This window comes from Helicoverpa zea, chromosome 23 (assembly GCF_022581195.2).
Source record: "Helicoverpa zea isolate HzStark_Cry1AcR chromosome 23, ilHelZeax1.1, whole genome shotgun sequence".
NCBI classification, from domain to species: Eukaryota; Metazoa; Arthropoda; class Insecta; order Lepidoptera; family Noctuidae; genus Helicoverpa; species Helicoverpa zea.
Genome location: NC_061474.1, coordinates 2,149,700 through 2,176,745, shown reverse-complemented (window position 1 = coordinate 2,176,745; position 27,046 = coordinate 2,149,700). Strand labels below are relative to the sequence as shown.

At 37.6% G+C, this 27,046-nt stretch overlaps 4 protein-coding genes across 4 annotated transcripts; all 4 read left to right on the top strand.

Annotated features, from left to right (window-relative positions):
* LOC124641689 (lactase-phlorizin hydrolase-like) lies at positions 1 to 6,793 on the top strand. The gene is made up of 11 exons (XM_047179858.1): positions 1 to 259; positions 530 to 1,200; positions 1,410 to 1,715; positions 1,921 to 2,165; positions 2,625 to 2,778; positions 3,702 to 3,748; positions 4,144 to 4,262; positions 4,517 to 5,187; positions 5,267 to 5,572; positions 6,075 to 6,319; positions 6,596 to 6,793. Exons 1-11 carry the CDS (start codon positions 70 to 72, stop codon positions 6,753 to 6,755), a joined length of 3,114 nt encoding a protein of 1,037 aa, XP_047035814.1. The 5' UTR covers positions 1 to 69; the 3' UTR covers positions 6,756 to 6,793.
* A 1,706-nt stretch (positions 6,794 to 8,499) lies between these two features.
* LOC124641856 (myrosinase 1-like) lies at positions 8,500 to 11,887 on the top strand. The gene is made up of 6 exons (XM_047180103.1): positions 8,500 to 8,575; positions 9,269 to 9,387; positions 9,610 to 10,280; positions 10,455 to 10,757; positions 11,012 to 11,256; positions 11,679 to 11,887. Exons 1-6 carry the CDS (start codon positions 8,553 to 8,555, stop codon positions 11,836 to 11,838), a joined length of 1,521 nt encoding a protein of 506 aa, XP_047036059.1. The 5' UTR covers positions 8,500 to 8,552; the 3' UTR covers positions 11,839 to 11,887.
* Positions 11,888 to 13,284: 1,397 nt separating this feature from the next.
* Positions 13,285 to 16,396, top strand: LOC124641881 (myrosinase 1-like). The gene is made up of 7 exons (XM_047180130.1): positions 13,285 to 13,461; positions 13,686 to 13,906; positions 14,255 to 14,370; positions 14,648 to 15,318; positions 15,405 to 15,710; positions 15,786 to 16,030; positions 16,199 to 16,396. The coding sequence occupies exons 2-7, from the start codon at positions 13,884 to 13,886 to the stop codon at positions 16,356 to 16,358; spliced, it is 1,521 nt and encodes a 506-aa protein (XP_047036086.1). The 5' UTR covers positions 13,285 to 13,461; positions 13,686 to 13,883; the 3' UTR covers positions 16,359 to 16,396.
* Positions 16,397 to 17,726: 1,330 nt separating this feature from the next.
* LOC124642022 (myrosinase 1-like) lies at positions 17,727 to 25,250 on the top strand. The gene is made up of 9 exons (XM_047180317.1): positions 17,727 to 17,847; positions 18,351 to 18,466; positions 19,844 to 20,026; positions 21,064 to 21,456; positions 21,783 to 21,877; positions 22,304 to 22,451; positions 23,612 to 23,763; positions 24,279 to 24,517; positions 24,919 to 25,250. The coding sequence occupies exons 1-9, from the start codon at positions 17,819 to 17,821 to the stop codon at positions 25,103 to 25,105; spliced, it is 1,542 nt and encodes a 513-aa protein (XP_047036273.1). The 5' UTR covers positions 17,727 to 17,818; the 3' UTR covers positions 25,106 to 25,250.
* Positions 25,251 to 27,046: the final 1,796 nt, after the last annotated feature.

Sequence of the window (27,046 nt, the reverse complement as noted above, 5' to 3'; positions counted from 1 at the left end):
TTACACATATTCGCAACCAATTTAAGTCACTGTTTGCTCAATAGAACGAGTAGACCAGAAGAAACACGAATGTGTGTGTCACAGTGCTTCTCACGGAAGATACTCATCAGTGTTTTGTTTTTGTTTTCATGTATAATGTGTTTGCTGGTGATAATTCGTGATGGCTCGACTTTGAAGGATAAGAGAAGGTTCCCAGATGACTTCCTCTTCGGTACTGCTACTGCTGCTTACCAGATTGAAGGAGCTTGGAATGAAGACGGTAAGCCAAATACTTACATTTTGTTTTACCGGTTGAAGCAATAGGTGTTTTTTTCCATGTTTCAAGTAGCATATGCTTGTGTTATTGTCTCCAAACTCCTATCTATGGGGCTGCGGGATTATTCGAAAGAGTAACCGCAGCCTTGTAACATAAAGGGCTTAAGAAGGATCACATTTCGGTTTTAGTCAGTAAGAGTGTGACAGTCCCCCAGTACTGTCCGTTTTATTGTGATTCCCGGATAATAACTAGACCATTAAACCTGCTTTATAGGAAAAGGCGAAAACATTTGGGATTACATGACACACACCCACCCAAATGTTATCAAAGACAAGAGCAATGGCGACATCGCTGCCAACTCCTATCACAACTACAAGCTTGATGTCGAGATGATGAGGGAACTAGGCTTGGACGCCTACAGATTCTCAATCTCCTGGGCCCGTATCCTGCCTACAGGCATGGACAACGAAGTCAACCCAGCAGGCATTAAGTTCTACAACAACTACATCAATGAAATGCTAAAGTATAATATCACACCGATCGTGACTTTATACCATTGGGATCTTCCTCAAAAGCTACAGGAACTAGGAGGATTCACCAACGCTTTAATCAGCGAGTGGTTCGAAGACTACGCAAGGGTTGTGTTCGAGAATTTCGGAGACAGGGTTAAAATCTTCATCACATTCAACGAGCCAAGAGAAGTTTGTTTTGAAGGCTATGGGTCCAATACAAAGGCTCCTATCCTGAACTCTACAGCTGTAGCAACTTACTTATGTGCTAAGAACTTGGTGATGGCTCATGCTAGAGCCTACCATTTGTACGACAAGGAGTTCAGGGCAAAGCAAGGAGGACAGTGTGGTATCACTATTAGTGTGAACTGGTTTGGTCCGGCTACTGATTCTGAGGAGGATAAGCTGGCTGCGGAAATCATGAGACAAGGGGAGGTATGAGATTTTTTTTTATTGCTCTGCGATATTCCTGAATATGAAAATGTTTAATCGGGAAGAAGACTTGTAGGAGAACTAACGTAACTAGGCCAGAATAATCAGTAAACATAAACAGTAGCTGATGGCATAGCTGGTTAGGTACTCGTATATTTCCGAGTATTTTATTTTATTTTCTAAATGTTTCTTTGTTTTTCTCGTTCTTGTAGTGGGGTCTATATGCCCATCCCATCTTCTCATCTGAAGGGGGTTTCCCTGCAGAGCTGGCACAGAAAATTGCTGTCAAAAGTGCCAAGCAGGGCTACCGTCGCTCCCGCCTCCCTGAGTTCTCTGAAGAAGAGAAGGCTTTCGTCAGAGGAGCTTCAGATTTCTTTGGAGTGAACCATTATACAACCTACCTGGTTTCCGCAACTCAGCACAAGTGGGTAAATCCTGTGCCTTCTCTGTTAGACGATATGGATGTCGGCTCGTATATGCTTGACAGTTGGCCTAAGTCAGCTTCATTTTGGTTAAGGGTGAGTAATAGTTAGACATACTTTGCTAAATGTTGTCGGTAAAATTATCATTTGTATGTTACAGACTGTTATAATTCCTGACACTTCTTGTTCGAATTAGTTCAGTTATAGTTACAAAACAGGTTCCTTCTCGTAGCGTTGCAAATCGTTCTAAGTTTTCCATAACATGACAGAAAAACTTACAAATATCAATAATCTCTTGCAGATGGCCCCAAACAGTCTTTACAACTCCTTAACCCATCTCAAAGCCAAATACAACAGTCCAGTATTCTATGTCACCGAGAACGGTTGGTCTACCTACCCTGATGCAGGACTGGTTGATGATGACAGGATCACCTACTACAGAGCTGCCTTGGAAAATGTGTTAGAAGCCATGGAAGATGGAGTGAACGTCAAGGGGTATATGGCTTGGAGTCTCATGGATAATTACGAATGGATGCAGGGTTATACGTGAGTATTGAAGTTCTTTATCATTTAGTCTGTTGTGTATTGGAGGTAATCCTTCTTAAGCGTGTGCCATATCGGGTAGTCCTTTTCTAATTATTTTAGCTAGATGACACTGAAGGAAAACAGAAGAAATAAAACTTTTTCAGTCGATCCCACTACTACACCTACAGTTTTATTAGACTGCTCCGAAAGGCTTGAGCAATGGACATAATACAATCCCCTGAAATTATTAGGGCTCAACTGAGGGGCCCAAGTTCACCGACATATAAACGTCACTCGTCTTAAAAAAACTGTTGACTTTAGATTTAAGGTTGATAAAAAGTTGTTTTATGAAAACTGACGTTTATGTTGTAACTGCCTTCAGCCCGTCTTTTGTTTTTAGGCTTACTGTTCGATCTTTGAGTCAACAACTATTTACATATTTATGGTTTATTTCATACATATAACCCATTTCTTCTACAGAGAACGCTTCGGGCTTTACCACGTGGACTTCTCGGACCCTATGCGTACGCGCAAGCCGCGCAAGTCAGCGTTCGTGTACAAGCACATCGTCGAGCATCGCTACGTAGACTACGAGTACCAGCCCGAGTCCATGACCATGACCATCGATGACGGACATTGACGGACGTTTTGATCTGAACTGATATTTATTTAGTAAATTATTGCAATATATGGTGTAGTTTTGATGAAGGTCAGAATCTATACTGGTATTATAAGAGTGCAGGGTTTGTTTCTTTCTAACACGCATACATTAGCTTCACTTGTGACTATGTATGTAAGAAAATCTAGGGAGTTTAATTTGACCCACTTCGATTAGGATAATATTTTGCAAGCGTTCTGAGTTCTGGTGACAATACATGATTAGCTAAGAAACGTCATTATTTTGAACGCGTTAACTTATAAAAGATGAGCTAAAAATTATCTTAAAATATTGTGGATATACACGTGCCGACCGCGGTATATATTCAACCTTGACTGTTACTGAGCGCACCCATAAGAGAACATCTTAAAAACAATCGGATGATATGTAACTATCTATTTCGACACGTGAAACAAGATAAAACTTGAGATTAGAAATCCTATAGCTTTATCTCAAAAACATTGTTGTATGACTTGCCTAATTTTGAAGTTGCAAAGGGACTAAATTACCTACACAGTTACTACACAGGTACACTTGGTACAGGTTCCGAACATGTAAAAAATTAAATGTTTAACAAATATTTGATAGGACAGGACAGGGTTAGACAACCATCAAACCGGAGCCCTAATAAATCTAGGAGACATTGCCACGAAAGCAAAGACAAATTATGGAACCAGGTGTCACTTTGCGGAAATCCATGATTAATGTTAAGAAAGATATTGATAAATGAAAACCACAAAGACACTCTATAAACAAACAGTTTTCTGACCTAGAAAAAGCTACATTTTGGCAAGTCAACGGATGCTTCATGACACACGTAAAACAGATAAAAGATTGATTCTAGATAACTGTGTGTCAATCCGAGATATATACTCCCGTACGTTAAGTACACTGGTTAGTTGTCCGTCATTATTATATCTGAAATGAGGCTGCTGGTGATCTTAAGGTATGAAACAATCTTTTTCTTATACGTATAAGTACCTACGTACTTCAATATTTTTAGTGCAATGTGTAACTAACCAATTTTTTAAGTTCCTTCTGGAACCCTTTGTGTTCATGGCAACGTTAAAATCTATTCCCATTCTACATTTCTACTAAACGGCATACCTATAGCCTTTTGAATTAGGATCGTCATACGGCCATATTGTTGCAATGTCAAAAAGCTAATATCTAGATGACCCACAGTTCAATCCAGAGAACCTATGTGTGACCGGATATCACATTCTTCTTTCGTAATGATAATAACCTTTAACATTTTTTTAAGAAGTCTATGTTTGCTTTGATATTGATCTTCAATAGTTTCTACGTGATATTTAAAAATTTTCTTACGCTTAATTCTAGTTTGGCGGTGGTAGCCTGCCATGGCTTAACCCTGAAGCATCAGAGAAGGTTCCCAGATGACTTTCTCTTCGGTACCGCTACTGCTGCTTACCAGATCGAAGGTGCTTGGAATGAAGATGGTAAGATGATTTTTATATAATGTCATAAGGATAATTCAATATAAGAACAGGACAGCCTGTAGTTGAGCTTATATAATATGGCTGGTAGGTTACAATTTCCATCTGTAGTTGATGAAGAATAGCAGAATTGATGAAGATTCGTTGGAGGCTGAAATAATGTGCGTTTGTGTCAAGATTTGGCGTAGATATCTGTATCTTTTGGAGATAAATAATATTGATAAAATATCTGATGTATTTTTTTATCATCTTTTCAGGCAAAGGAGAGAATATCTGGGACTACTTGACCCACAACAACCCGACTGTCATTAAAAACCAGGACAACGGTGACATCGCTGCTGATTCCTATCACAACTACAAGCGTGATGTCGAGATGATGAGGGAACTAGGCTTGGACGCCTACAGATTCTCACTTTCCTGGTCCAGAATCCTCCCTACAGGACTTGCTAACCCAGTCAATCCAGCAGGCATTGAGTACTACAACAACCTCATCAACGAAATGGTGAAATACAACATCACTCCTATGATTACTCTATACCATTGGGATCTGCCCCAAAAGCTGCAGGAACTTGGAGGTTTCTCAAGCCCTCTCATGGGCGAATGGTTTGAGGACTACGCAAGGGTTGTGTTCGAGAATTTCGGAGACAGGGTCAAGATGTTCATCACCTTCAACGAGCCTAGAGAAATCTGTTACGAAGGATATGGATCCAACACTAAAGCTCCCATTTTAAATGCCACTGGTGTTGGTACCTACTTGTGTGCCAAGAACCTGCTGATTGCTCATGCTAGAGCCTACCATTTGTACGACAAGGAGTTCAGGGCTACGCAAGGAGGACAGTGCGGCATCACTATTAGTGTGAACTGGTTTACTCCAGCCACTGAAAGTGCTGAAGATGAAATTGCTGCTGAACTTATGAGGCAGGGAGAGGTAAGAAGAAACTTTACCCTTATAGTTCCAAATGTGGGAACGTCAGGACTAGCTAATCACACCTTTTTTTTGTCATCAGTTCGGAATATACGTTCACCCCATCTTCTCAACTGAAGGAGGTTTCCCTAAAGAGCTGTCAGACAGAATTGCAGAAAAGAGCGCCCAGCAAGGCTTCCCCCGCTCTCGTCTGCCCGAGTTCACTGAAGAAGAAAAGGCTTTCGTCAGAGGGACTTTCGACTTCTTTGGCGTGAACCATTACACTGGCCACCTGGTGTCAGCGACAGAAAATAAAGAGATACACCCTGTGCCTTCTCTGTTGGATGATGTGGATGCTGGCCAATTCTACGCTGATGACTGGCCGGCTTCAGCTTCTGCTTGGCTGGTGGTAAGTTTTCTGTGATTTTTCTCATTTTAAGAGCAAGTGAAAATTTTTAGCCTTTTGGGCCGATAGTTTAATCTGACTTATAAATCAGTATGACGATTAATGGTTATGTTCATATTGACTAAAAGTTTATCTAAATATTTTTTATTGGATATGGACGCAAGTGAGACAAAGAAAAGATGTGTATCCTTGACGACTGTTATATTTCGAATGATAAAATCTGCGATCGAAGTGAAAATTGAATGATTGAATGTTTGACGAATTATTGCAGTAGGTATGCTTTATATAAACGTATATTATACGTACATAATGCGTATATTCCAACATTTTTTATACAAACATCAGACCAAATATTGGTCGACAGTTTAATTTGTAGAGTGCGGGGCCCTGAAAGTATTATGGAATTCACGATTGTCTAAGTTTTTAACTATCAATTTGGCCGCCAGTGTACCTCTCTCTATATTATTAATAACGTCCGTTCTAACATTTCTTTCCTTCGTTCTAGCTTGCACCAGACAGCATCTTCCAGGCTCTTTCCTACCTCGACAAAAAATACAATAAGCCAGTCTTCTACATCACTGAAAATGGTTGGTCTATGTATGAAGACAGAGATCTGATTGATGATGATAGGATCACGTACTACAGAGCTTCCATGGAGAGTCTTCTCAACTGCCTCGATAGTGGGATTAACGTGAAAGGTTATATGGCGTGGAGTCTCATGGATAACTTTGAATGGAATCAGGGTTACAAGTGAGTTTTGACATCCTTTGATTAACTCTACAGGCATAACTTACATTATGACATACAATCTAGGTTTTTGTTGGTTTTGTAGGTCTACCTAATGTACATCATGTAAAACTTTTTGGTGTAATCGATCTTAATCATGAACTTTTCATTGTTTCTGCAACGTCTTCTTATATTATACAGATAAGAAATGAGCGTTAATCACTAAGAGAAGAATGGTGATTTTAGATTCAAAAGTTCAGGTTTTACTTTATTTAATTATTTTATACCATTCTTTCGCAGCGAGCGTTTCGGCTTATACCGAGTAGATTTCTCTGACCCGGCGCGCACGCGCACTCCACGAAAGTCAGCATTCGTGTACAAGCACATCGTCAAGCATCGCTACGTAGACTACGAGTACCAGCCCGAGTCCATGACCATGACCATCGATACAGGACACTGAGTCTAATATTTATTTATGAATAAAATATATTGGTCCCATTCGATTGTCATTCTTTAATTCCCTTTATAATGAAATAAGCAATTGTATCCATGTATTGTGAAAATACGAATCGTTATACAATACGTAAGTAAAAGGGCGACTAAAAATGCGAGAGCCTATATATGATCGTCTTTTATAATACCTACTTAACCTTTCTTTTTTTAACAACGTCAAAAATCATCAAATGACCCCTCCCCCTGTAGGTAAGCAGCGGTGAGGGAGTGTCAGAGTCTTACTGACTAAAAACCGTCGTGTTCCGTCGTAGGCCTTTTATGTACCAGGGCCGCGGTAACTCTTTCGAACAATCCCGCAGCCCTGCTTAACCTCAGTTGGATTTGGTATAACCTAATCGTTTGCAAGAGTTAGCAGCCCTGACACCACTCAAAGAACTCCAGAAAGAACAAAGATGCACTTTAGTCAATGAAAATCTCAAACCCTTTGCCCCCACACAGAGAGGAACCAAAATTCCCTATTTCCAAAAAGGGTGCAGTCCCACTATTATAACACAGGTGAGATCCATGGACCTAGATGCTTCGGCTTCTCCAACTGTAACTGACACCAAAACCTGCAAGATGGAGTCTTATAAATCATCAGTTCTTATATAACGATCTATTTTGACAATCGGATCAAGATAAGTAGGTACTTACGTACATGAAAACTGATGAAAGCACTCGAGATTATATCACCAATTTTTCCAAACAAACAAATTGATGTAATATGCCTATCTTCTTATCGAAATGGTATTTGTATGACTTAAATCTTCAAGACGTGGGGCGGTCAGATGGGAGGTGATTGTTTGGTGTGGGTTCCGTACCTAGTGAAAAATAGAGAATCATCCAGTTATCATTAAGTATTTTTACTGCTGTCATTTGAATATCTTTGGTAGTCGTAACGGGTAGTCAAAAGCCAGGGAGTCTGACAACCAGCTAATGCTGGCGACTAGGTAAACCTAGGCGTAAGGCGTATTGGGTAGCCCGGGTAACTGGGTTGAGGAGGTCAGATTGGCAGTCACTCCTTGTAAAACACGTCAATTTAAATACGTCAAGTAATGCTGCTGAGCAAGGACGTTATTGGACGATAGTGTTGTGGAGGATTACTATAACAGCAGAATTTTTGTGCATGTTTTGTGTAAATAAAAATGCATAGGTAAGGTATAATAACGTACGTAAATGATAAATAATCTTTGCACAAAAAGTTGCAATCTTTAAGGTAAGTTCTACAATTTTGGGAACCTTCATAACAGAACCCTAAGAAAAATATCAACGTTGTTTTGACAGACGAAAAGTGTTGCAAATGGTTGTAAATATGTTATCATCTTATTTATAGCTAGGATATAACTTATAATAAATACTTAAATAGGAGTCTTTATGAAATCTTCAAAAAAAATGTAGCCGAATAGCAGAGAGAAAAGTAGCGTAGGTACAGAATATACAATGGTGAAAGAATTTTTGAAATCTGCCCTGTAGTTTTTGAGTTTATCCATTACAAACAAACAAACAAAAATATTTTTTTCCTTTCTGTAATATTAGTATATTATAGATAGTTACCTATTGTGAGATTTTTTCAGTTGAGTGAGATGCCGCCTGATTTTCTAATCCAGTATTTTCCTCACGTTAAACATACAAATAACCATGATATTGCAAAAAATAATAATAAAATAGATAAAAGATTGATTTAAGATAAGTTGTCAATCCTAAGAGTGCCTATATATGAGTGTATGTTAAATATAGTGGTTAGTACTTCATTAAGTTCGCTGAAATGAAGTTGCTGGCGATATTAAGGTAAGTAAAGAAAAATATTTTGATTCCTACACCTATTTAGTTCAATTTTCTTAAATGCTGTCAGCCTCTAAAAACTCCTCATCGCTGCCCATCGGGAGCGTACCCATCCCGATGGGCAGCGATGAGGAGTTTTTTGATGCTATTCTATAATTACAATTTTTATTTCATATTAGATGGTAGGTGTATATAGTTTGTGTTATAACTATGTACATATACTATAGTCCTAAAATAAATAAAGTTCCAAAGTCTCTTAGAAAGACAAAATGAACCACTTTTTAGGTCTTCGGTTCTCTATGCGAATAAATTCCACCTCTACTTAACTGAATATTAGAAACGGCTTGTATTAATTATTACTTGCTACTGTAAGTAAGTGTTATCTTAAATGACCCATTGACCCAAAGGAGAAATTCTTTTAAATTGTTGCCTATATTTCCCGCTTACAATTATGCTTTGCCTTGGTTTAATTTTTTAAAGATACTCAACCCGGGTAAGTGGGGTGTTGAGGAGGTCACACATGCGGTCGCTCCTAGTAAAACACTGGTCTGGACTCAGCCGCATCCCATTTGACTGACAGCCGAACCCAACATAGTTGGGAAAAAGCTCGGGAGATGACTCTTGCTTTTAGTAGTACTGACGATATTATTTCTGAAAATGTAGACTTAGTCATAATTTTGTATTTTATGAATACTCCAGTTTGGTGGCGGTGGCCTGCCATGGCTCAACCTTGAAGCATCAGAGAAGGTTCCCAGATGACTTCCTCTTCGGTACCGCTACTGCCTCCTACCAGATTGAGGGAGCTTGGAATGAAGATGGTAAGACGATTATTTTATGATTGACAGACATACTTCAACTTGTTCTTTTAACTTTAGGTTGCTTAGGCCTACATAATGAGATTTGCAATAGACCTCTCATGCAAGGTTTTCGTTTCGTATTAAAAATTCTTAGCAGGTTTTCCTGCAAATCTTAGATTAGCAATATTTGTTGAGCATATGTATGATTGCTTTTATTATTTATGCAATTTTCTGTGTTTGCAGGCAAGGGAGAAAATATTTGGGACTACATGACCCACACCAACCCGACTGTCATCAGAGACCAGAGCAATGGGGATGTTGCTGCCGACTCCTATCACAACTACAAGCGTGATGTCGAGATGATGAGGGAACTAGGCTTAGACGCCTACCGGTTCTCTATGTCATGGTCTAGAATCCTTCCTACAGGAATGGCCAATGAAGTCAACCCAGCAGGCATTGAATTCTACAACAACTACATCAACGAAATGCTTAAATACAACATTGAACCAATGGTAACACTATACCATTGGGATCTTCCCCAAAAACTTCAAGAACTCGGAGGGTTCACAAATCCCTTGATCAGCGACTGGTTCGAAGACTACGCAAGGGTTGTGTTCGAGAATTTCGGAGACAGGGTTAAATATTTCATCACTTTCAACGAGCCTAGAGAGATCTGTTACGAAGGTTATGGATCGAATACTAAAGCTCCTATTCTAAATGCAACTGGGGTTGGTACTTACCTGTGTGCCAAGCACTTGGTACTCGCTCATGCTAAAGCCTACCATTTGTATGACAAGGAGTTCAGGGCTTCTCAGGGAGGAGAATGTGGCATCACTATAAGTGTGAACTGGTTTGGTCCAGCCACTGAGACTGCTGAAGATGAATTCGCTGCTGAACTTATGAGGCAAGCTCAGGTAAGACCAAATGTTTCATCATGTACAAGTAAAGAAAGATGTAATTACACAATTTAGTCAATAAATCATCTCTTAAGGCCTCGATCTTTTGGATAATAATCCAGCTTGTAATGGGTCATCAAAAGGATAATCACATGATTCACAAGTAAATGAATGTTGTATTTTTATTTTCAGTGGGGAATATACGCCCACCCCATCTTCTCAGCCGAAGGTGGTTTCCCCAGCGAACTCTCCGAGAGAATCGCTGAGAAGAGCGCTCAGCAAGGCTTCCCCTGGTCTCGTCTTCCTGAGTTCACTGAAGAAGAGAAGGCTTTGGCCAAAGGAGCATCAGATTTCTTCGGAGTGAACCACTACACTGCTTACTTGGTGTCAGCTTCTGAACACAAATCGTACCCGGTGCCTTCTATGTTGGATGACGTTGGTGCTGGCTCTTATGTGCCTGATGACTGGCCGAAGTCTGCGTCTTCTTGGTTGACTGTAAGTAACAAAGACTGTAAGATATTTAAATAGTCTGTAATACTTTAAACAGTTCCTTTTAGAAAAACTTAGTAGTTGTTTAAATGTTTTTGGGTTTGACTAGGTTTATGTTTAACCGATTTACTAAATGGGAGGAGGTTCCCAATTCGTAGCAACTTTTTTAAATATTTTTATGATTGTTATCGATGCCATGGATCTAAAATAAACATTATTTTGTCAGTGTAATATTCAACTATATATTTCTTATTTTCTAGCTTGCTCCTGACAGCATCCACAAAGCTCTCATCCATCTGAACATAATCTACAACAAGCCAGTCTTCTACATCACTGAAAACGGCTGGTCTACCGACGAGAGCAGAGATCTGATAGATGATGACAGGATCACCTACTACAGAGCTTCTATGGAGAGTCTTCTCAACTGCCTCGATAGTGGAATTAATCTTAAGGGTTATATGGCCTGGAGTCTCATGGATAACTTTGAATGGATGGAAGGTTACATGTAAGTAAACCTACTTAAGTTGTTTTAGGAATGATGGTGGTTTCAATTTATTTACATCATCATGTGCCTCGCCAAAACACCTTGAGGAAACCTGGAATATAAAGACTGAAACCACCAACCCACATTGAGCAATGAAAATGCTCAATCCTTCTCCGTGTGAGAGAAAGCCTCTGAAAAGCAGTGGGACGATATAAAAGGCTGTAACAGTGCCTCGCCAACCGAGGGGGTCTTCAGTAATGGTTACCTTAAGTGTTTCCCTTTCCTTGTTATTATCTTCAAGAAATATGTGCAAAGAAATACGTATACGGTTAAGTATATTCCAATAAATAAAAAAGTGGAGAGTGAAGATCTTTTTGAGACTCTTTGGAACTGACTATCTTATTTGAAATTGTGATTTAACTTTTCTCTTTATTCTTCCACAGTGAACGCTTCGGTCTTTATCAAGTGGACTTCTCCGACCCTGCTCGCACACGCACCCCCAGGAAGTCAGCATTCGTGTACAAGCACATCGTCAAGCATCGCTACGTAGACTACGAGTACCAGCCCGAGTCCATGACTATGACCATCGATACAGGACACTGAAGATTGATTTACAATGATCTTAACTTTTAAATAAATTAAGTAAGCATTATTCTTTTGCCTTTTATTGAAAGAAATAACTTAGCGGTGAATTTGAAGTCTAACAGCCTTACTACAAAAACTTAAATACCTGTCAAACACTTGTGTAAAAACAGTGTGGCTGCAAAACGGACCTTATTTCAACGTTGTCAATCTGTAATATTTTAGACAAGTGTTCAACAGACGTTTAAAGTTTTTGGGGTACGACGGTCCTCATCATCCTCCGAGCCTTTTTCCCAACTACGTTGGGGTCGGCTTCCAGTCTAACCGGATGTAGCTGAGTACAAGTGCTTTACAAGGAGCGACTACCCTATCTGACCCCCTCAACCCAGTTACCCGGGCAACCCAATACTTGCCCCTTTGTTAAACTGGTGTCAGACTTACTGGCTTCTGACTACCCGTAACGACTGCCAAGGATGTTTAATGACAGCCGGGACCTACAGTTTAACGTGCCATCCGAAACACAGTGTCTAAGATATACTTAGAAAGTACATGCAAACTTAGAAAAGTCGCATTGGTACTTGTCTGACCTGGAATCGAACCCGCGCCCTCATACTCGAGAGGTTGGTTCTTTGACCACTAGGCCACCACGACTCACAACCAACCACGACTTTGGGGTACGACGGTATGTAGTTAAATAAATATATGAGAACTACGCTATTTATTTTATTTTATTTATTTATTTACAAGGCACACCAACAACTTATTTACAATAAATTACTTTCGCATATATAAGTTTACAATTATGGTTAGTCCTGTGTAAATAAGTTAGTTACAGGTGCGCACAACGCTCACACAGAATAGCGTGATCGGCTGTAAAAAACTTAAATACTTAGGTAATGGTCAATAAAATTTAATTAAAAATGAGCTATATTATGATTAGCTAAGGTTCTTTCTCATTTAGTTTCATATCATGGAAGAAGTTATAGTTAGTAGGAGGAAGAACTAATAAAGAAGAAGGGTAAGAAATAGTTTACAGCTGTAGCTGTAATTAAGTCTGACTAATAATGAATGACTTAAAACTGCATAAAGTATAGTTCGTTCATCTGAGTGGCAATCAATAAAATTAACCTATGCTGCCTATCACATAGAAGTTACTTACAATAAATTTTCTTTTAACTACAATTACATAATTTAACTTGAAAAACTTATTCAAGCGGATGGAGTGTTGAAGAGGCTAATTTAAATTATGAAGTTCGTAGCTTTTGGAATCGAAAAGGATTTTTATACTTATATATAAATATTTATATTACACATGCAACACTGCCCAAACGAACTGAAAGTTGGCACGCGGAAAAACGGACAGGAAAATCCAACAGAGTGAAATTTTTAGCCGTTCCTACAAGTCGTTTAGAAGTGATAAGTCAAATGACAGGCACTTCGTCAAAATTAATATCATCAGCCGCTTTCTATGTACACACACTTGAGATAAATACATAGTTGTTTACAATAGACATATGTCAAGATTATCAGTTTCTTATCATATAAATACGTACCCCGCAGACTAAAATCAAACGTGAGTTCAGTCTCTTAGAAATACCTTTTTTCAGATCGGCCTATCGGACATTCATATCTTCTTAAAGTAGTGTACGTATGTGTTTTTTTTTTAACTTAAGTTAGATTATGCATTCCGAAATATTTTAATTTGGACCATTTAATCCTGAGGTTAGCACTTTCTAACAATTTATTTATTAGAATGCGCTAATCTCAGGATTTGACTTGATTAGTACATCGATAATATTTAATTTGAATATAATCGTCGACGTCAGAAAATTTTCGACATGTAAATATTTCACCCAATGTACTTGCAGGCAATACCGGAGGAATAACTGGTTCTAATCTAAATCCCAATACATTACAAACAAACATTATTCAGATAGCAGAAACAAGTCAAAATACTGATAACAGACTCAAGTATCATCCAATCCCTTTAGATACACACGACTTTGGAAATAATATAAAGTGTAGTTACTTATATAATATACGGATTAGTACAACAAAGACGGAGAATGAAACTGCTAGTGATTTTAAGGTACGTAGTGATGAAAATAATTGTGATAATTTGAAATCTAAAAGTATACAAAATACAAGGTAATGTCTAATGTTTTCTTTGGTAAGAGAAATCTAGTTTGTCATTCATACTTAGTTTGTTATTGCTAATACAGATAATATAAGGTCACACGTTTGATTGTATGATTAGAAAGAAATTGCATAGAAAAACCTTGAATTGAAGTGATTTGAAATTTAAATTAGTGTAACTGAAATATATATTTATTCATTACACAATTTCTTTTTCTTCTTATTTGTTTATTTAGCACCTTATGCCTTTTGGAAAGGTCATCTGATAAACCATGTCTTAATTCTACGCTTTATACCCTAGTTTAGCAGCAGCCTGCCATTGCTCAACCTCGAAACATGGGAGAAGGTTCCCAGATGACTTCCTCTTCGGAACTGCTACTGCTGCTTACCAGGTTGAGGGAGCTTGGAATAAAGATGGTAAGATAAATACTGATATTGCTTGTTCTGAAAATAATATTACAAAAGCTAAAGTTTTAGTCGTGAAAACAATTATTACCGAAAGTATTTCCAATGTTTCGTAAGCCATGAAAGTAGATCTGTTGCATAATAAGATCGATTTCGAAAACCAAATGAGCTATTGGTTTTGGTTAGAAAAAAGGTTAACTATACTTAGTATATGAGCAGTTTTTAGTATAAGAGGGGTGCTATGCAGTTATTCTTATAAAGATCAAATCAAATTATTAATACTTTTCAGGCAAAGGTGAAAATATTTGGGACCACATGACCCATACCAACCCAACTGTCATTAGAGATCAGAGCAATGGCGACATCGCTGCCGACTCCTATCACAACTACAAGCGTGATATCGAGATGATGAGGGAACTAGGGTTGGATGCCTATAGATTCTCAATGTCATGGACCAGGATTCTACCTTCAGGCATGGCCAACGAAGTTAACCCTGCAGGCATTGAGTTCTACAACAACTTCATTAATGAAATGCTCAAATATAACATTACTCCTCTGGTCACTCTATACCACTGGGATATGCCCCAAAAGTTGCAAGAACTCGGAGGATTAGCCAACCCACTATTCACAGGATGGTTTGAAGATTATGCTAGGGTTATCTTCGAGAATTTCGGAGACAGAGTCAAGATGTTCATCACTTTTAATGAACCTAGAGAAATCTGCTATCAAGGCTATGGAGCAGATCTCAAAGCCCCTATACTTAATTCTACAGCTGTTGGTACTTATCTCTGTGCCAAGAATTTGGTGATGGCTCATGCAAGAGCCTACCATTTGTACGACAAGGAGTTCAGGGCAACTCAAGGAGGACAGTGCGGTATCACTATTAGCGTGAACTGGTTTGGACCAGTGACTGATTCTGCTGAGGATGCAGTAGCAGCTGAAATTAAAAAACAAGGAGAGGTAAATAAAATTAATTTGTTCATGACTATTAGTGGAACCCATTAACAGACGTTAATGTTATTCATGAATGATTGTGTTCTTTCCAGTGGGGTCTCTACGCGCATCCCATCTTCTCGTCTGAAGGTGGATTCCCAAAGGAGCTTTCACAGAGAATTGCTGAAAAGAGTGCTGCACAGGGCTACCGTCGCTCTCGGCTCCCTGAGTTCAGTGAAGAAGAGAAGGCTTTTATCAGAGGAGCTTCAGATTTCTTCGGAGTGAACCATTACACAGCCAAGTTGATATCTGCTACGAAATTCAAGAAACCAGTTCCTGTACCCTCGTTTTTAGATGATATGGATGTTGGTGAATTTATACCTGATCGCTGGATGTCTGCTGCATCAGAATGGCTTAAGGTAATCATTCCTAAAGTTCTTGAGATAGTTCGAAAGAAATTTCTCATGGCTTCACTAAATTGTTATTTTTTTCAGTTGGCCCCAAACAGCCTTTACAACGCCTTAACTTACTTGAAGGAGAAATACAACAATCCGGTCTTCTACATCACTGAGAACGGCTGGTCTACTTTTAAAGATAGAGGTCTGCATGATTATGATAGGATCATATACTATAGAGCTTCCATGGAGAGTGTCCTGAAATGTTTGGATGATGGAGTAAACCTTAAGGGTTATATGGCATGGAGTCTCATGGATAACTTTGAATGGATGCAAGGTTATGTGTAAGTATTCTTTCGCATAGCACGTTCATAATATGCGTGGTGGGCAGTCCCTTTGGTCTTGTACACCTGATGAAATCTTTGTTCAATTAAGTTTTAACATTCCTTGATTAAGATAAAGTATAGGACTCAAAGAAATTTTACTTTATCTGCCTTGTCACTTGTCCACAGTGAGCGTTTTGGCTTATATCAAGTGGACTTCTCTGACCCGGCGCGCACGCGCACCCCCAGGAAGTCAGCGTTCGTGTACAAGCACATCGTCAAGCATCGCTACGTAGACTACGAGTACCTGCCTGAGTCCATGACCATGACCATTGATGACGGACATTGAAAAATTGAATAAAATTACAGATTTCTATCTCATTGATATTTTTGCTGTTTCATTAAAAAAAAACAGATACTTTGATTCGTTACGTGACCTTACAGATAACCATGTTTTACATGGAAATCTTGAAGTGTTGTGTTTTTTTATTTCAGATATTTCATGTTTACACATTTACCTGTTTACACTATCCAGTAAGTAAATTCTCATATTATTTTGATGAATGTCGCTTTTGTGATCTGTTATTATTCTGCTCCCTAAATAAGTTCAGATTAGAGAATCCCCCAAAAAAAAATGATAGAGTCTTCTATTAAAATTGACCGTAAAAATCATAACTGAAGGTTTTTTTTTTGCCTTAAATAAAAATGTTTGCTAGATTATTATTTTGAGATTTTTTCCTTATATTTATTTTTGAGGTTTTCCTTAAATTTATTTTTGCTCCATACATACACATCTTAAATTTTACTTATTACGATAGCTAGTAACTACGTAACATACTGCAAGAGCTAGACGATTATTTATGTGTTTCGATTGTATTGTTCGATAATACACAATGTGCAATAAACTTAATTGGCAATGCTACAAATTATGAGGTCATATAAAATATAATTTATTCTAGAACAGTATGACACACGTGCTAACGTAAGAACATAGTAAGAAATCATATTTCATTATTTAGTTCATAATGAACCTTTGGGTGTATCGAAAGATTTATCCAAGGCTTTTGATTGCGTCAGTCATCTTTCTTACAAATATTACCAAGTTATATGTACCTAACTCTTCTCTGGATTTTGTTACTCAATTGGATTTTATCCCTTCATCGATATTGTCTTGAGTAATATCATTCTGAACGTGAGTATTAACTGGACAATATCCTTATTATTAGGGGTGTCCCCCAAGGTTCTATAGTCTGTTCTGTTTTCATTTGTGCTATTATTTTTGTTGTGATTTTTATCCGTACCTATTTTACAAGAAACTATTAGGTATATGCCGACTGTTTTTTTTCAACGCTTCTTAAACATACAACGACTTATTGTAAGCATACAATTTTTTGAAAGCCTCTTGATTTAAATTGAATTACAATATCACGGTGTCAAATTATAAATTGCTTTTTAGATAATGTAGCTTCGAAGAAGACTCAACAACATCCGTAAAAATTTAAGTACTCTGCATCTGACTGCATCATACTCTAACAGTTGGTAAGGAAATGACTAGGCAAATGATAAAACAACTAATCAGAACACAACACTCTTTGCACGCGAATTTAAAGAAAAAACCTTGACATTAAAACTCTAATCAACGACAGACGTTACAAAAAACTGACAAATAATTAAAAAAAAACGTAAGTAATCGAGTAAATAGATAAACGTTCATACATACTGTTTATTATATTATTATCTTGTGATAAAATTACGACGACGCTTACGTAATTAATTAAATAGTAATCAGTTAACAGCTTACAGCCGACAATGAGGGTCGCCATTTTGTGTTTGCTGAAGTAAGAATTGTTTCAAAACGTGTGTTTATTTGTGTTTGTAAAATACCAGTTTTTTGTGTGTAGTTAAAAGGGGTTAAGTGTGTAATGTGTGTGATAATATTGCGGTCAAAACATGCCAAAATAATGTTGTTAGCACGTGTAGTTGTTTAGAAAGAAGACCCTTTATATCTTTCAAATGGATATCGCATCCCACCTTATCAACATCAAAGAGAGTGACTTGACCCATGCACAATTCCCCCCCCCCCCCTAATTTTCTGCCTTTATCGTAATGATCTTAATATTTACTGTCTAAAGCAAATTTCATAACAAATTACAATTTTAAAATGAAAAGTGATTCAGATGTCTCTTTGGGGAGTTCTTCCCAACAAAAAAACATAAAAATTTGTGGAGGATTTTCTGGCAGTGACTATTTCTGACGTTCGAAAACTACTGATTAACAGCCTGACTAAATTTCAAAATCTCTTTACTACCGATAGTCTCACAGTGATCTATCTATCTTTCAGTCTCCTCATCGGTTCAGATGGCTGGTCTGACCACAGGAAGAGAAAGTTCCCTACTAACTTTCTGTTCGGGGCAGCCACCTCTGCTTACCAAGTAGAAGGAGGCTGGAATGCTGATGGTAAGTCATTTTTGGACTGACTAATCCTTGCAGCTTCGTTATACTTAATTTAAGAAAGTTATGATTTAGGGAAGATTTAAGGACTGCACCTGATAGAAACATATACCTACCTCCTGTAGACAAGTTTCTCATAGAGTTCATAATAGTCTTTTTTTTGTCGTTTTACGTAAACATAGAAAAAAAACCTTCAATTTACTTATTTTTAGATGAGAGAAATACATGTACCTACCGGTTTTAGGTAGATACATTTCTCCTAATTATGAATGAAATATCACACACATTTTATTATTACATTATCTACTAAAATTAGATTCAGCCAGTAAAAACGCGCCAAATTTATTTTAAAGACAAGATCTTTCCTGAATGATATATTATCAGCGTAAGAAACTACAAAGTCACTTGTGTAAATTACAAGTCAATGTAATGAAGTAGATACTTAATTGACTGTTTAATTAAATGACTAGACAATTAGTTTAGTAGGTATACGTTAAGTTTATCGTAATGTTATTAGATGGCAGAAGAAAATATCTGGGCTGGCTGGGGAGTTAGATATAAAAATTGGTTTTAAACAAATTTTTAGTCATTTGTATTTAATGGAACTATAAGATCTGCTCATGCGTTAACCATAGAGTTTCGTAATTTTTCGTAAGCAAAATATTAATTTAATTGGTCAGGATGTAAGTATTTATTACAAAATATATATAAACGATTATACAAATACATATAAACGTTACCACCTACCGACAATCTTATCATAATTTTTGTCAATCAGGTAACTAGAAATTTCTTACTCGATTAAAAGATTACCTACTTCTGTTATCTTTGCATCTTTTTAATTATAGAAGGTACGGCTTCCTGATAACGACTGAATATAATAAATTATTGTTTTCTTTCCGATAATAGCGGGATCTTAAGTCATTTAAAATAATAATGAAACTGTCGCAATCTATGGTAATATTATAAAGAAGAAAAATTTAATTGTTGGTTGTTTGACATGAATGGACTCTAAAACTACTGGACCGCTATGACTAGAGTTTCTCGGTTAAACCTAGGCCTTATTATTCTTAGTGCGGGCAGTAGTTTCCACCGGACGCGGGTGAAACCGCGGTTAAAACAGCAATTCTTTTATTTCATCAATCAACCCCAGTCACGAATGATTAGGACATACATAAGTATGTGGGTACAGAGCAAACGCGAAGCCACTCAAATCTATACATAGGTCCATGCAGGTTGAAGTCCATCTATATACAGACTTCAAAAACTTTACATTATAACTACACATCAGATTCAAACATCCTGGTACTTGAATTAGTTCCCCCAATACACTGGAAACAACTAATAACTACCTAATAAACATTACCTCAAAATCCTTCCCAGGTAAAGGCGAAAGCATTTGGGACAAGTTTCTCCACGACAACCCTGAGGTAGTCGCTGATGGCAGGAATGGAGACGTGGCCAGCGACTCTTACCATCAGTGGAGAAGAGACGTGGAGATGCTGAGGGAATTAGGCGTCGACTTCTATAGGTTCTCCATATCCTGGTCGAGGGTGTTGCCTACAGGTATATACGGTAGACCGCACATCAGTGGTAACTGTCATGCACCTTAACTCAATAGTAATAAGTACGATGTTCCTATAAAACTGTTACCACTGACCCGAAGTTGACTGTACCTATGTATTTTATGGGCCTTAGTTGCCTGAAATAAAGGAATATATAAATTTATATGTCCATAGTCTACTTTTAATTTGATGAAGCTGATGAGTTTTGTGTGTGAAATCTCAGGAAGTATACTTATGTCCGATTTGGAAAATTCTTTCAGTGTAAGATAGTCCATTTATTAAGGATGGTTATTATGCTACTTTTTATCTATGTGTGGGCAGCATTCCTGACCAGACATGGGTAAATGTGGGAGCTATCTGGGTGCGAGAAGTAGTCCTGTCGGGCCGCAGATGAAACTACTGGCGGAAAACTAGTCATGCAATTCACGCCAAACCTACTTTAAGAGAATTAATGATGTATTTAAAAACTGGTACCTATCGGCTTGTCTGAATAAAGGTTTATTGTTTGTTGTTACTTCTGTATAACATAAATAAGACCCGGAAAATAAACGCAACAGAAGTATATTCTATGCAACAAGTTCAGTATAAATCTTGACACATCCCTGGCTCATCGCTAAGTTATCTTTCTGTTATCAGTTGATAACCCACATGATATAATTAGGTATTATATTATTTATCAACAATAAGCTGTTCCGGCCAATAAGTAAAAAAATATTATTACATAAAAATCTTGATATGATTTGATGGTATAACATACTTGGTACTAACTACTAACATCACCACTGCTCATTAAAAGATTGTCAAGAGCCACCGCGCCCAGCAATTTTTAGTTAGCCCATAGTTTGATCATGTTCTTAAAAAGTAGTCTATGTCCTTTCTCAGGCTAAAGCTATCTATTCACAAAGTTCAATTGTGTATGTTCAGTAGTTGAAGTGTGAAAGTGCGACTGACAGACAAAGTTACTTTCCCATTTATAATATTAGTCAGTATAAATGTATCTATATCTAGAAGATTCAACATTATTATCCCACTTTCCAGGTTTCGAAAACGAGATCAACGAAGCCGGCTTCAAGTATTACGACAACCTAATAGACGAACTCCTCAAACACGAGATCCAACCCATGGTCACTCTATACCACTTCGAACTACCCCAACCCTTGCAAGAGCTAGGGGGCTGGACCAATCCCCTCTCCGTCACCTGGTTCGAAAACTACGCGAAGCTAGTCTTCCGAAGATACGCTGACAAAGTGAAGTTCTGGATAACCATTAACCAGCCGAATACGGTCTGTATGGAGGGTTATGCCAGTGAAATCATGGCTCCAGGGTTGAACTCGAAGGATGTTGGCGGTTACGAGTGTGCGAAGAATGTTTTGCTGGCTCATGCGAAGGCCTATAGAGCTTATCAGACTGAGTTTAAAAAGAAATATGAAGGTGAGTTTTAGAATGATCAAAAGTCCTGAATTTTTTACTGCAGTCAATTTGAATTACTATTATAAAAATTTAATGAATATTTACTATTATAATATTAATGAATTTATAAATAAAATTAAGTAATTTATTGTTAAATTATGTACAAATCAAGTTGATAAATGATTTAATTATTTACGATACTTGCAAAAAAGAGAATATTTTTAAAAGCAGTCTTGATACACGCAATGGTCATACTTTACAGTCTTTATGATTTTGTCTGCCCTTCAAAACATTCGTCTATGCAACTTACTGAATCATATATTTAAACAGCTGAACAAATATTTCAGGTAATGTTGGCATCAGTATAGCTGTGAACTGGTTTGAGGCGTTGAGCAATACCACTGAAAATAACGAGGCTGCTGAAAGGGCGAGGGCGTTTGAGGTGAGTTTCATTCTTGAAAAGATGGGGAAAATACATAATGAAAGCTTGTACATAATATAATATGACATCGTGTCTATGCTGGTAACAGCTGAAGAGTAATTTTACCATGTACATTGTAAGTTTTATTTGATACATACTACCATCGTATTTTATTTGATACTAGCTAGCGTCGGAGAAAATAGTGAAAGCAATTTTAGTTTCCTTAAAAGAAGCACTAAATTGATATTTTGTATGTCGCTAGTTATAAAACAATAGAACATGAATTGTTTCCCGCGTATCTGCGCTTCGGCATACACAACGGGTTACTTTGCCAGAAAAGTTCATCATACATACTTTTTTTAGTGTTTTTCAAATACTCGAATGATCCTTATTTTTTTTGCACGATTCAAACACATAACTTGAACATATTTGTTTCCAATATTCCAGTTCGGCCTATACCTGGACCCAATTTGGTCGAAAAAGGGTGACTTCCCAGATCTCGTCAAGAAAATAGTCGACAAGAAGAGTACAGAACAAGGATTCAAAAGCTCCAGACTGCCCAAACTTACAGCTGCCGAAGTTAAACTCATTAAAGGTATCTATCACTTGTAAATGTCTCTTAGATGCCTATTAATTAAGGTATCAATCACTGAAATAAATGAACATCTTCCCGTCATCCTCCGAGCCCTTTCCCAATCATGTTGGGGTCGGCTTCCAGTCTAACCGGATTCAGCTGAGTACCAGTGCTTTACAAGAAGCGACTGCCTATCTGACCTCCTCAACCCAGTTACCCGGGCAACCCGATACCCCTTTGGTTAGACTGGTGTCAGACTTACTGGCTTCTGACTACCCGTAACGACTGCCAAGGATGTTCAATGACAGCCGGGACCTACAGTTTAACGTGCCATCCGAAACACAGTCAATGGTGTCTAAGATATACTTAGAAAGTACATACAAACTTAGAAAAGTTGCATTGGTACTTGCCTGACCTGGGATCGAACCCGCGCCCTCATACTTGAGAGGTTGGTCCTTTACCCACTAGGCCACCACGACTTTTCCCGTCAACATCTTCCCGTACAATAATAAAAAATTGTCTTGATCGCAAGGCTATAAATACTGTAAATTTTTATTAAAATTCATTCAGTGGTATTTGGAAAACGATATTGTACCTAATATAATTATTGCAGTAGGTATTCTTTATCTCAGTAAGCATATGTATCCAAAGGGAGTACCTATTCTAATGTTTTTTTTTCTCCTGAGCCCACCAATTTTCTTTCAATCTGTTCAAAACGATTTCACTGCAAAAAGATAGTCCAGCTAATCACGCCAGTTTTTCAGCTAGACATAGATTTTACATCATAGCAAAGAAAAATGATGATGTCCTCCTAGCCGATTATCGGCTACGGCGGCTGTTCTCATGTAAGGAGATTAGCCAACTGCGCAGGACATATTATAGTGCACAAGCATTTGCGCAGACACAGGTGCACTCCCTATTCCTTCACTCTCATAGCCGATGGGACGGGAATCCGACACGACCGGAAAGAGATCAGGCGCAGGACCGACATTTACGTGCTCTCCGATGCACGGGTGAATCAATCACCAACTTCCAGGCTTCGGGCTGCTTTGTGAAAGTCTTCTAAAACCCACAAAGCGATTTCGGCCCGACTCGGGAATCGAACCCGAGACCTCGTGCTCAGCAGCCACACTTGCGACAACTAGAACAAAGAAAAATAACTTACTCTTAAATACTCGCAGGTTCAGCCGACTTCCTAGGGATGAATCACTACACGACATTCCAAGTGCAGCCCAGTAAGACGCAGTTTGAAGCCCCTTCAGTAGAAGATGATAGAAGCACGGAGTATACCCAGGGACCAGCGTGGAGGGCTGCCAAGTCACCGTGGTTGAAGGTATGTATTAAAATCCCATTGACTTAAAAGTTGAAGCTAGTAAAATGGTCTTGTGGTAAATAGACTGGTTAATTTTTCAAAAAGTTCAAAGTGTCATGTGGGGGAGATATTCTTGCAATATTATTGTTGCTGAAAAAAACAATGTGCATAATTAGATAGATATTAATATTACATATTCACTACTAATTTAGAAGTTTCTGTCAGAATTTTCTCTGGCTTCCTGTGGGAACTACTTTGCACACCTGGACATAAAGCCTAGCCTATTAGCATTACCTACTCGATAAATACACAAAGTATTTTTAACCGAAAGAAGTTTCCAAATTGGAACAATAGATCTTCAAATTAGCACGTTCAAGCAAACAAACAAATTTTCAGCTTCATGAGACTACTAAAGACATGAAACAAAGTAGAAAAAAAACTCGATTCACTTTACCACCATATTTTTATCCAATCACGTTTATAACCTAAACACCACAAAATCAAATCAATCCAATCACTCTTAAAATGTCTTCCAGAGCGCTCCCTACGGTCTCTACAAGGCTTGCCTCCACCTTAACCTCAACTACGACTACCTTCCCATCATCATCACAGAACACGGCTGGTCTTCCGACCCTGGGCTGGAAGACCAGGACCGAGTGGACAATATGAGGGGGTACTTGGGTGCTCTGCTGCTGGCCATGGAAGATGGGACGGAGGTCAAAGGGTATACTGCTTGGAGCCTCATGGATAACGTGGAGTGGATTGCTGGTACCAGGTTCGTAGGAGATTGAAGAGGCTTTATATAGGTACCTACGTAAGCTAAGTAAGGTCGTGGGTGTGAAGTGTAACTGTGTCGATAGGTTCGAAAGGAAAGGTTACGTATGTTTTAGGGGTTTCGTAAGCAAAGGTTAAAACGGGACCCTGTTACTAAGACTGCGCTATCCGTCTATCTGTCCGTCCGTCTGTTACCAGGCTGTATCTCATGAACCGCGATAGCTCAATTGAAATACAAAGATATTATTATTAATTGGCTCTCTGTTGACTATGACTGCCTTCTATTGTTTAGTTTTTGTTTAGCTGTATGAGTCTTCCATAGTGTATTTTATTCTGAATGAAATAGTTATTAGATTTACCTAAATTCTAAGTTATCTAATAAAATGTTTTCTTCCTTTCTAGTGAACGTTTCGGCCTATACGAAGTAGATTTCGAATCGGAACAAAAGACGAGAACGGCAAGACTGTCAGCTCTGGTCTACAAGCATATCATAGAGAGCAGAGAGGTGGAAGATGCATGGAGACCTAGCAACTTGAAGATAGCCATCACCAAGAATGATAAAAAGAACAACTATAGAGTTGAACTATGAAAATCTGTGAAGAAAACGAAAGGCAGAAAAACCAGGATGATATTTTCATACATAAGGGTTCAGATAATCACAGATTTCACTAAGCACAATGTGTAACTTCTAAGTATTTTATAAAATGTACTTAAAATAAAAGATTACTTTTATATTTTTGCCTATAACTCCATTTTTTTTTACAATATAAGAAAATAAAAAAGTTTATTTTAGTGACATCTGTTGAGTATTTAAGAAACTATTGTATCCTCTAAACAGCCTGCTTTTTACGCCTGTAATTAGTATAACCAAATGCCGCTAGATGTCTCTGCATAAATAGTACGCATGATTTGATAGTAGATGGCGTTACTAGTATAATTCGCACAGGGTTTCGAAGGAAGTTTTGAGTTTGATGAACTTTTTATTATGTTTTCAAATTAGGCTTTCTATGAGATTTTTTCCTGTTCTGCAAATTGGTTAAAAGGAATTAAAAATAGTAACTAAGTAGTAAGATATTATAAACGAATTTGCTCAGATCCAGTTGAGGTAAATTATGACCGTTTTTAGTAGGCCAACCTAGAGCATTTTCAAAAATCTCACCTAAGTACCTAATCAAATTGCAGACTTCATCTTCTAACATTCAACATTCAACTTCATTTTTACATAAGAAAAATCAGAACACCACTCACTAAAACCATTTAACATACCATAACAAATCAAAACGACCAGATTTTGAAACACTAAGTACCAAACAATGGACTCCCAAAATAAATAGGTAGCCGCTTCAAATCAGCAAGCATTCTAGGGTCAGAAAGCTCACCACACAGACAATTTTCAACTGTAAATGCGTTACTATAAGGTTGGTTTTTATTTGTTTTGTTCAGCAAGGATTCTAGGGACAGTACACTCAGTACACAATCAATTTTCAACTGTAACTACGTAAATAAAAGGTTGGTTTTCATTTGTTTGGTTCGAATATAATTTTTGCCACCCGCGGCGCGTGTTTAGGCATAGATTTTTTTAATCTATTGTTGCAATTTTTTTAGTTTTTATTGTAAGTGAACTAAACACCGTATGTAATTCGCGTTCAAATTGGATCGAGGGTTTGTCGTGTATAATCTTTTTGTTTGCATTGTTCAAATATTTAAGTAGTGTATAGTTTTTTTTTATTATTTTACTACTTACTTTTAGGTAAGTATTTATTTTCGTTCAATACGATTAGTTGGGATGAGTAAAAATGAAAGTTATGCCGCCGCCATTTTTTTTTGTAGCAATGTCGATGTGGAATCGATAGCTACTTGGGAATCGAATAAAAAAAGAATATTTTTATATGATCTTTTGTATTCAAATATTTAGGTACAAATTCATAGTCCAAATAATCTTACTTATTTAGACTGTCATTACAGATAATAGGTTTTTGATCTTATTTTAGCATTTTACTTGAGTCCTTAGTAACGTTAACTTTACCTTCCTTAAATTACTTATATTGAATTAACACATGATTCCTTAAAGTGAAAATTATATCGAGAACAATAGTTCTTTAATTTGCACTTTGGATATAGGTATAACCTATTTTAATCGATACATAAGTACACAGTCGCAACACCAATTTCCTCTAAAATTGGCTTAAAAGTATTTTCATAAAAGCAAGAAATCTTATCTCCTTGCTTAGGCACGTTACACACCTCCCTTCTTACGAATAAAGCGAACATATACCTATATATATACTATACCTAGTTATATAAAGCATATATCATGAGGGGGAACCTTTTATTATATTTGTAGGATTGCGTCAAAATGTATGGCGTGATGCGGCCGTGTGCGTATCATACATATTTATATGATAATGCAGTCGGGAAGTGTGGAGACGGATTTCTTGGAAGAAAATTGAAAATGGTTCAATTTTGTTTATTACTTTCTTAAAGATATCTAGGTAGGTACTTATAATAGTGTAAGGCTGACGAGTCTGCT

Bases quoted from the DNA above. Each gene is read 5' to 3' on its own strand.
- LOC124641689 (XM_047179858.1), top strand. From the start codon at position 70: ATGTGTGTGTCACAGTGCTTCTCACGGAAGATACTCATCAGTGTTTTG. The intron at 2,166-2,624 runs GTGAGTATTGAA...TTTCTTCTACAG, and splicing joins GAATGGATGCAGGGTTATAC to AGAACGCTTCGGGCTTTACC. The intron at 3,749-4,143 runs GTATGAAACAAT...GCTTAATTCTAG, and splicing joins AGGCTGCTGGTGATCTTAAG to TTTGGCGGTGGTAGCCTGCC.
- LOC124641856 (XM_047180103.1), top strand. From the start codon at position 8,553: ATGAAGTTGCTGGCGATATTAAG. The intron at 9,388-9,609 runs GTAAGACGATTA...CTGTGTTTGCAG, and splicing joins GGGAGCTTGGAATGAAGATG to GCAAGGGAGAAAATATTTGG. The intron at 10,281-10,454 runs GTAAGACCAAAT...TTTTATTTTCAG, and splicing joins AACTTATGAGGCAAGCTCAG to TGGGGAATATACGCCCACCC.
- LOC124641881 (XM_047180130.1), top strand. From the start codon at position 13,884: ATGAAACTGCTAGTGATTTTAAG. The intron at 13,907-14,254 runs GTACGTAGTGAT...TTTATACCCTAG, and splicing joins AAACTGCTAGTGATTTTAAG to TTTAGCAGCAGCCTGCCATT. The intron at 16,031-16,198 runs GTAAGTATTCTT...ACTTGTCCACAG, and splicing joins GAATGGATGCAAGGTTATGT to TGAGCGTTTTGGCTTATATC.
- LOC124642022 (XM_047180317.1), top strand. From the start codon at position 17,819: ATGAGGGTCGCCATTTTGTGTTTGCTGAA. The intron at 20,027-21,063 runs GTATATACGGTA...CCCACTTTCCAG, and splicing joins GTCGAGGGTGTTGCCTACAG to GTTTCGAAAACGAGATCAAC. The intron at 23,764-24,278 runs GTATGTATTAAA...AATGTCTTCCAG, and splicing joins CCAAGTCACCGTGGTTGAAG to AGCGCTCCCTACGGTCTCTA.